General features: G+C 30.7%; 2 protein-coding genes across 2 annotated transcripts; both read left to right on the forward strand.

The window, feature by feature from the left end:
* The first annotated feature begins 2,525 nt into the window (after positions 1 to 2,525).
* On the forward strand, positions 2,526 to 3,050 carry LOC149155728 (dirigent protein 2-like). Its single transcript, XM_089445107.1, has one exon. The coding sequence runs from the start codon at positions 2,526 to 2,528 to the stop codon at positions 3,048 to 3,050; it is 525 nt and encodes a 174-aa protein (XP_089301233.1).
* A 6,585-nt stretch (positions 3,051 to 9,635) lies between these two features.
* LOC149155729 (dirigent protein 1-like) lies at positions 9,636 to 10,187 on the forward strand. Its single transcript, XM_089439721.1, has one exon. The coding sequence runs from the start codon at positions 9,636 to 9,638 to the stop codon at positions 10,149 to 10,151; it is 516 nt and encodes a 171-aa protein (XP_089295847.1). The 3' UTR covers positions 10,152 to 10,187.
* The last annotated feature ends 431 nt before the right edge of the window (positions 10,188 to 10,618 follow it).

The following is a 10,618-nucleotide window of genomic DNA, read 5'->3' on the forward strand; positions in this document are numbered from 1 at the left end:
CTCCAATTGAGGTAATTATTGTGCCATTAGAAAGGTATCTATGTGTAAAATAATGTGAATGGGAACATGAATAGTCAAAAAAATTATCCAAGAAGAACAATATTTGGTGCCTAAAACTACTACCGAAAGGTTTTAGACCCCAATTTTGTAAAATTTGTCCCTCTAGTGAGTGAAAATGGTCATCTAACCTACTTCCTCCACCTTTTACAGTTTAAAAGTAATAATATGGATGAAAAATAATATAATGATCCAATCCAAATAAATGGTGATGGAATGATCATCTATAAGGGGTTCCTTTGTCAAAAATATCTAAGTTAGGCCATACATAGGTGTTCCTGCTCAAAAAGGGTTTCTTGGACAAAGGATTATGATGCAAATGAGGCCTATGTCCATTTTCCATGTTTCTTGGACAAAGGTTTATGATGCAAATGAGGGTTGTGTCCATTTTCCATAAAAGGAGTTCTCTCTACATTGATGGTACAAAGCTTGATGGCACTATTATCAAACACAATATCAACCTCACAAGGCTAAAGCAATCAAGCGCATAACTTCCCTCTAAAATCCTTGAACTTTGAGTCAAATAACAATGCCTGGTCTACATCTTTAAATTTCTTCTCCTTGATGATATTCTCCCACATCTTTAAATTTCTTCTCCTTGATGATATTCTCCCACCACTGAGCTATTTGAAGTTTTATTATTGTTGTTTGGTGCAAGGCAGTGTGACGAGGTCCATCCAATTCGTTGATTTAGATCTCCCACTCCTGAGCTTTAGATAATTCCATTCCAAGTTTTACAACTATTATAAGTGTCTAGATCTCTATTTCAATTGGAAATAATAGTCTCTTTTCGTACACCAGTTCATATGGGGTGTAGCTAGAAGTAGTCCTCCATGTTTTCTTGTAGACCTATAGAGCTTCAAGGAGTCTGCTATCCCAATTATTGAGGTGTAGTCTATTAGTCTTAGTGATGATTGCCTCAAGAATTTTGTTTTTCCCCTCTGGCATATAGGTGATATGGTGTAGTAACCTTGTGTTCCATCTTGTATCTTATCATCAAGTATTCAATGAAAATTTAAGTGAATTTAAGGTATCTTGAATTTGGTGAAGATTTTCTCACAAAGAAATTTCTCTATTTTTTGTATTTTCTATATTACACTCATAAAAACAATAACTTAATAAATCCAAGTCTAGGGAAAATAACACTCTTAGTATATATTTTGGATGTTCAATATAAATTTATCATATCTATAGTAAAGAATTGTCCAGTAAAATATGGATCATCCAAATGTCTAAGATAATTTATGGATCATCCTTTAAGTATCATTTTGCATTACTTAGTCTCTTTAGAAAATCTAAATTCCTCTCAATATCATTTAACATCAAACTTAGTAGCAACTTAAAAATCATTAACTCAATTCCCAAATAACAAATTTTATGTGGGTGATAAATTAACATTAAATTAACTAATTTACCAACAAACCAATTTTTACTCTCTTCTATATATATAATTTTAATTTTTATAATACTTTAATTTTATTATTACTTAATTGTTAATTTTATTATTACTTAATTTTTATTTTATTATTAGTTAATTTTTTCCATTGATAATACTGTTACCATAGACTACTTTGTACATCTCAACCCCCCAAAATCCTACATCTCAACCTCCCAAAATCATAGTGTTCAGAAGAGACCAAATACCGAAAGTATGGAGCCTCCCTGAAAAAGAACAGATTCCCCACGCTAAATGATCTAGCCGCATACTAATTGTAGATATGGTATATAAATATTTTGGTTTCTGAATTTAACAAATTAGGTTGATCATTATCAAAATTAATGACTTCGAAGTCATAATATTTGCTGCAAGTCATCTTGTGCAAATTCAATCAACTTGGAGGTTTAATTCGGATACTATCAGTGTTAATCAGTTATGTGTGGGAGGTTTTGGTTTAGAATGGCAGGAGGTTACAACTTCGTTTGTAGCACATCGTGGTGAAAGTGTGCAAGAAAATTTCATTAAATATTCCATGGATAATGTTTAGAGTATTTTGGAGAAACTGACATAGTATTTACATTTGAAAAACCATAATTAGGTTTCGTGCTTCCAACCACCCTGAGATGTTCTCAAATGGTGCCACACGAGATAAAAATATTCTGCTGAAAACGGCCCGATACATCTTATATTATATCTGCATCTTCTAGAACAATGGCTCGTTAGGTCTGAATATCATTTTATTGTGTATCTCTGAATGGCAGAATATTACATTTTGTTTGGCTATCATGGTTACGGAAAAATATGGCAAACTAGAAGAGCATCAATCGATATTAAATTATGTAAACCAGTTGGATCTGGCCATTGACTTTGGGGTTGCCGTTTTGGACCAAATATACAATCGCGGTCTGGAATTAGGATCTGGAAGGTATGTTGTTTATGGCTGGTAGCACCTATTTATCCATTAGCGCTGCAATACTCTCGCAAACTCCACCATCTATATTTTTTTTGTAACTTCTTTCATTCTTGTTCCATGGGTTCCGGTCTTTTGTTTCCAGTGATTGCCATCATTGTCATCGTCTCCCTGCAGCCTGCTGCGGGTGAAAGTGGGACCAGCATGGTGTTCTACATGCACGACAATTTGAAAGGGAGCAACCTCAGTTCCTTTACAGTTGCGGGATTAAATGGCTCTTCTTCAAGCCCGGGCAAGTTTGGAACCGTCATAGTTATGAGCGATATCATAACTAAAATTCCTGGCTCCGAATCTGCCTCTGACAATATTGTGGGCCGAGCGCAAGGAACGTACGTGAAAACAATTCTGGTTACTGGACTTGATTTCTTCATGGCTTTCACCGTTATCTTTCAGAATATGGAGTACAACGGCAGCACTTTGGAGTTGCAGGGAACCGACAGGTTCGATCAACCGCAGTGTGAGTATGCGGTGGTTGGAGGGACGGGCAAGTTCAGGTTTGCTGGTGGGTATGCGGTTGCTACCACGCAATCCAGTTCCGGGCCCAATGCTCTTCTCAAATTCAACACCAACTTTCTTCTCCCGTAGTCAAACCGTTGTGAAAAAGGTTCATCTAAGTAAATAAGGTCATTGTATCACAAATAATGGTGTTTATGAAGCCTTAATAGTGGGTCCCCATATCCTACAACAAGGTTAGCCATAACTGTTAAGATACTTGCATAATTAAAATGTCTACATTGTTGAAATATAAAGTAACGAGTGTAATGTTCAACTAGAAGAGTATGATAAGGGACAAGTATAATGTCTCTTGAGAAGCCATTAAGATTTAACAAATTAGTTAAGTGAAGGAATTTTATTAAGATTTAACAAATTAGTTAAGTGAAGGAATTTTATTATGTATTTATATGTATCAAAGAGATTATATAATTTTTAAAATTTTAATTTAATTATTATTAATTATTAAATGGATGATAGAGATTTAATTTCCATGAAATATGTCAAAATATCCATAGTAATATTCATAGATCAAAGGTTAATATTTATCTCCAAATTAATTATGTTTTTTAATAATTTACTTCAAATTAATTAATTAAAAAAAATGTAATATCAACATGTGTCATATTGAGTATGTGGTATTGATAAATCATAATAACCATCATGATATTGTAAAAACTATTTATAGAAACTATTAAATTTTATGGTAAAGTAAGATGAATCTCCTTAATTAAAAACAATTGGTATATTAATTAATAATCCTTAATTTTTAATTAATAATAATGATAAAAAATAAAAATAAAATTATAATTTAATTAACTTTTACTAATTTTTAATCAAAATCATGTAAAATATATTATAAAATAAATATTATATCAATCAATATTTACTAGCTATTTAATTTATATAACTATAATAATAAATATTTAAACCATTTTAAATATATAAATTTGTCAGCAAACCATATCTAAAAAAACTCTTTCAACACCTCTTCCTACAACCATTGCTTACAATTAAATATGCTCTTTTTTATTCATAAGTACAATATCCTACATTCATATAAACACTTTTGATTTATTCATGTAAACGCTTTTGAGTTTTTCATGTATTCCAATTGTTTTAATTTCTGTCAACTCAATTCTTATATATTTCAATAGTCTTTCACAAACTGATCTGTGTAAAAAAATCTAGCCTATCGATGACTCGTGATCACCATAGTCTTTCACAAGTTTATCTGTGTAAAAAATTCCTAGCCTATCAATGACTCGTGATCACCATAGTCTTTCACAAATAGATCTGTGTAAAAAGATCCTAGCCTATCAATGACTCGTGATCACCATTGCATACAAGTAGATGTAGATGTATGCTCATATCCTAGAGGATGTATCCCCAAATAAATCAGATGATAATGCTTTAATAAAAAATAAGCATGTTAAGATAGATGGGGACAAGAAAGTCAAATATGATTCCAAAAGTTTGATGTTTTTTACCATGTGAGGGAATCTTTTAAGTTTTAAGAACAATAACTACAATGATTTGTACATAAACTTTTACTGGGAAAATATAATTAGCAAGGAAAATATAATTTGATTTCTATGCATGAGTACATTATAAATTCAAAAGTGATTCTTCATAACCGATGACCAAATTTAATATAAAAAAATGGAGTATACATAAATATTAAAAAATAGAGTATATATTAGAGAGGACCCTCACCATATGAATAGTGAGTGACTCCGTCGATGGCGGCCTTGACAGTCGAGTGCGCTAACGCACTCTTTAGGGGATATGTAATATATAAATTAATCTAGTCATATGAATTAATTGTTTGTTAATGGTTAATAAAAATATATATTAATTAATAATAAATATTAAAATAATTATTTTATTATAAATACTATATTGTTAAAATTAAAAAAATCGTAAAAATTAATTAAATTATGATTTTATTTTAAATTATTATTATTTATAAAAATAATTAATGTATAATTTAAACATATATACATTAAAAATATATATATAAAATAAGATTACATGACTTTACCATAAAGATACTAATTAATAAATAAATTTTTTTACAATACTATGGGCCAATACCATGACTTATCAATACCATGTCCCCAAAAAACTATAGCTTACTTCATATGAGACTTGTTCATATCACATTTTTTTAATTAATAAATTTAATTAAAAGGGTTAAAAAGACATAACTATTTTGGAGATAAATCTCAACATTTGATTTGTGTATACTACTAAAAATATTAATGTTTCATAATATTAAATCCATATCATCCACCTAATAGTTATTGATAATTAAATTGAAATTCTGGAAGCCCTATTCCAAAATAGACAGAGCTATTGACAAATATATACTATAAATTAACAAATAATTTCAATACACTTTATAGCACTTACTTATTTTTATCTTGTGTGTATAACACATTAGTTCCAAGAAATGATCTCAAAAGGCTACAATCAAGTTTTTACAACTAGCCACATACATATTTACAATAGAATTATCTAATACTCATAGTCTTATTTTTTAACAATAATCTAATTTTAACCATGGAATTTAGAATTTAAAATAATAAATGAAAATGTAAAAAGTAGTTAAAATATTTTTTTTCACTAACAAAACAATTTTATAAAGAATTTCGAAAAACTCCTCGTGGCACTTGAATTCTACATATTAAACAATTTAAATTTAAGCTTTTAAAAATTGCTTCGGTATTTTGGTTAAAAAAATATCGTGAAAAAAGTCATTTCTTCCACACCCTAATATGTTTAAATATAAAATTTTAATCAAATTAGAAACATGTAAATACAATTCCCAAAAAAAAATATTAATTTAATTTCAAGCATGAAATTTAGAAGTTAAAATATTATATAAAAAAAATGAAAAGATAACTAAAATTATTTCCAACTAAAATATGTTAGATTTCAAAATTAAAAAAAAAAATAGGAACATGTGAAATACAATTCCTAAGAGGAAATTACCTAACCAACCCATGAGTTGTTACAACATGGTTAGATCATGATAGATCCATCTCAACTCAGAATTTATTAAGCCTCGAGAAGTATCAAAAATTTCAAGATGTAATTTTTTTAAGTGAAAAAGTTGAGTATATAAATAGTTGACATTGAAATATTTTATTAATGTTTCACATTTTCCACATTGAAATGTCAATACATGCCCTCTCATATTCAAAAGTAGAAAACATATATCGTCTCTATATATAATTATTTTGGTTATTAATATCTTATAAATGTTATATATAAACTCCATATTAAGAATAAAATAAATTACATGCCCTCTTAAAGGAAAGCGAAAATATAAAAAACAATTAATTATTTTATTATTATTATTATTATAAATTTTATATAAAATTATGTTATTTAATATTTTATTCATGATTGACATTGAAATATTTTTTTGTTTTCCATATTGCATGGGAACTGAATATAAAATAAATCATAGAATTTAATATCAATAATGTTATTTTTACATGTCATTTGTCAATTCCATAGTATGTAGTAAAATAATTTCACACATTCCTAAAAAGTAATTTTTTTTGAATTATTTTATCTTTGTATATAAAATAGATGTAAAATTAAAATAGAAATTAAAATATTTTATTTATGGTAGAAAATAATTACTGTTTTCTATGGTAGAAAATATGGTTCTCTTCTTTTTCTTTGAATGGAAAATGGATATACCAATCGTCTTTGTTTTACCTATCCCAATCCACTATAGGCTACACTCAAATAGAATGAAACCCCTTTTCCTCTTAATGACCCAATTACCTGATAGCCTTATAGTGGTCAAGTTTGGACTCCTTCAACCTTTAACTAGAGTTACACTATGGACTCTTCTAGAGTCTTATTCATCATGATCACTTGGTTAGCTTCATTTCCATGAATAATAGGGGTTGAGGTGACATCTTACAAGTTATGGTGGTCAAAACAAGAAGGTCAACTTTTGGGTGACATAACTTTTCCATACAAACTCCAATTGATGTAATTATTATGCCATTAGAAATGTATCTATGTGTATGGTGGTCAAAACAAGAAGGTTAACTTTTGGGTGGCAAAAATTTTGCATATATACTCAAACTGAGGTAATTATTGTGCCATTATGTGTATGGTGGTCAAAACAACAAGGTCAACTTTTGGGTGGCATAACTTTTGCATACAGACTCCAATTGAGGTAGTTATTGTGCCATTAGAAAGGTATCTATGTGTAAAATAACATGAATGGGTGCATTATTAGTAAAAAATAAGTATCCCAAAAAAGTAATATTTTGTGCCTCAAACTACTACAGAAAGGTTTCAGAGCCCAATTTTCTAAAATTTGTCTCATCAGTAAGTGAAAATGGTCATGTGACCTAATTCCTCCACTTCTTCCACTTTAAAAGTAATAATATATATGAAAAATAATATAATGATCCAATCCAAATCAATGGTGATGGAATGAATCATCTATAAGAGGTTCTTTTGTTGAAAATATCTAGATTAATCCATACATAGGTGATCCTGCTTAAAAAAAACTTTATTGAACAAAAGTTTATGATGCAAATGAGGAATATGTCCAATTTCCATCAAAAGAGTTCTCTCTACATTGATGGTGCAAAGCTTTATGGCCCTGTTATTAAACACAATATCAATCCCATAAGGCTCCAGCCATCAAGGGCATAACTTCGCTCCAAAATCCTTGAACTTCGAGTCAAATAACAATGCCCGGTCTACATCTTTAAATTTCTTCTCCTCGATAATATTTTCCTACCACTGAGGTATTTGAAGTTTTATTATTGCTATTTGGTGCAAGGCAATCTCTTCATCCAATTAGTTGATTCAAAAGAGCTCCTTCTCCTAAGCTTTAGATAATTCCATTCCAAGTTTTACAGCTATTATAAGTGTCCAAATCTCTATTTCAATTGGAAACAATAGTCTCTTTTCGTACCCAAGTTCATATGGGGTGTAGCTAATAGTAGTCCTCCATATTGTCTTGTAGACCTATAGAGCTTTAGGGAGTCTCCTATCCAAATATTTCAGGTGTAGTCTATTAGTCTTAGTGATAATTGCCTCAAGAATTTTGTTTTTCCCCTCTACTTCCCCATTGGCGTACAGGTGATATGGTGTAGTAACTTTGTGTTCCATATCTTATCTTACCATCAAGTATTCAATGAAAATTTAAGTGAATTTGTTTGGAGGTATCTTGAATTTGGTGAAGATTTTCTCACAAAGAAATTTTCCTACTGCTTGCTCAATTTTGATTGTGAGTGTGTTAGATTGTATTTTTCAATTTTGATTGTGAGTGTGTTAGATTGTATTTTTCAATTTTGATTGTGAGTGTGTTAGATTGTATTTTTATGTATTTTCTATATTACACTCATAAAAACAATAACTTAATAAATTCAAATTAGAGAAAATAACACTCGTAATATATATTTTGAATTTTCAATATAGATTTATCAAATCTATAGTAAAGAACTAAAAAATGTCGAGTAAAATATCCAAAATAATTTATAGATCATTTTCTAAGTATCATTTTACATGTCTTTAGAAAATCTAAGTTCCTCTTAATATCATTTAGCATTAAACTTAGTGGTAAATTAAAAGTCATTAACTTGATTCCCAGATAAAAAAAATTATATGTAGATAATAAATTAACATTAAATTAACTAATTTAGCAACAAACCAATTATTACTCTTTTTTATATATATAATTTTAATTTTTATAGTACTTTTATTTTATTATTACTAAATTTTTTACATTGACAATAAGGTTACCATAGACGATTTGTACATCTCAACCTCCAAAAATCCTATTGTTTAGAAGAGACCAAACGCCGAAAAGTATGGAGCCTCCGTGAAAAAACCAGATTCCCCACGCCAAATGATCTAGCGCCCCATACTAATTGTAGATATGTTATATAATTATTTTGGTTTCTGATTTTTACAAATTAGGTTGGTCAGTATGAAAATTATTGACTTCGAAGTCATAATATTCGCTGCAAGTCATCTTGTGCAAATTCAAACACCTTGGAGGCTTAATTCGGATACTATCAGTGTTAATCAGTTATATGTCGGAGGTTTTAGTTTAGAAGGGCAGCAGGTTACAACTTCGTTTGTAGCCCATCTTAGTGAAAGTGTGCAAGTAAATTTCATTAAATCTTCCATGGATAATGTTAAGAGTATTTTGGAGAAAATTGAGATAGTATTTACATTTGAAAAATCATAATTAGGTTTCGTGCTTCCAACCACCGTGAGATGTTCTAAAATGGTGCCACACTGGATAAAAATATTCTGCTGAAAACGGCCCCATACATCTTATATTATATCTGCATCTTCTAGAACAATGGCTCGTTAGGTCTGAATATCAGTTTAGTGTGTATCTCTGAATGGCAGAGCAAAGCATTTTGTTTGGCTATCATGGTTAGGGAAAAGCATGGCAAAATAGAAGAGCATCAATCAATATTAAATTATGTAAACCAGCTGGATCTGGCCATTGACTTTGCGGTTGCCCTCTGAACCCACATATGCAATGGGGGTCTGGATTTAGAATCTGGAAGCTATGTCGTTTATGGCTGGTAGCACCTATTTATTCATCAGCGCTGCAACACTCTCTCGCAAACTCCCCCATCTATATTTTTTTTTAACTTCTTCCATTCTTGTTCCATGGTTTCCGGTCTTTTGTTTCCAGTCATGGCCATGATCGTCATCGTCTCCCTGCAGGCGGCTGCGGGTGAAAGTGAGACCAACATGGTGTTCTACATGCACAACAATTTGAAAGGGAGCAACCTCAGCCCCTTGACAGTCACGAGAGTAAATGGGTCTTCTTCAAACTCGGGCAAGCTTGGAACCGTCATAGTTATGAGCGATGTCATAACCAAAATTCCTGGCTACGAATCTGCCTCTGACAATATTGTGGGCCGAGCGCAAGGAACGTACGTGAATTCAAATCTGGTTACCGGACTTGATTTCTTCATGGCTTTCACGCTCATCTTTGAGTACGACGGCAGCACTCTGGAGTTTCAGGGAACCTGCAGGTTCGATCAACTGAAGTGTGAGTATGCAGTGGTTGGAGGGACGGGCAAGTTCAGATTTGCTCGTGGCTATGCGATTGTTACCACGGAATCCATTCTCGGATTCAATGCTGTTCTCAAATTCAACACCACCTTTCTTCTCCCGTAGTAGTAAAAAAATAAGGTCATTGTATCTCAAATAAAGGTGTTTATGAAGCGTTAAAAGTGGGTCCTTATAGCCTGCAACAAGGTTAGCTATAACTGTTTAGGTACTCGTAGAAGTAACGAGTGTAATGTTTCACTAGAGTATGATAAGGGAACCAGGATAATGTATCTTGGGAACACATTACGCTAATGAAATTTATTTTGCAGAGGTATTTTTATTTTTATTTTAAGATGGATTTTTCATAATTTTAATTTAATTATTATTAGTTATTAGGGGTGGTAGAGATTTAACTTTTATGGAACATGAGAGAGTATATGAAATGAAAAGTGAATATTTATCTCTAAATTAATTATGCTCTTTTAATAATTTATCTCAAATTAATTAATTAAAGTAAATGTAATATCAACACTTCATATTGAGCATGTGGTATTAATAAGTATATGGTAAAGTGGGGTGAATCTCCATGGTTA

Source organism: Pinus tabuliformis, chromosome 9 (genome assembly GCF_031772625.1).
Source record: "Pinus tabuliformis cultivar Carrire ecotype Pingquan chromosome 9, CPIR1, whole genome shotgun sequence".
NCBI lineage: Eukaryota > Viridiplantae > Streptophyta > Pinopsida > Pinales > Pinaceae > Pinus > Pinus tabuliformis.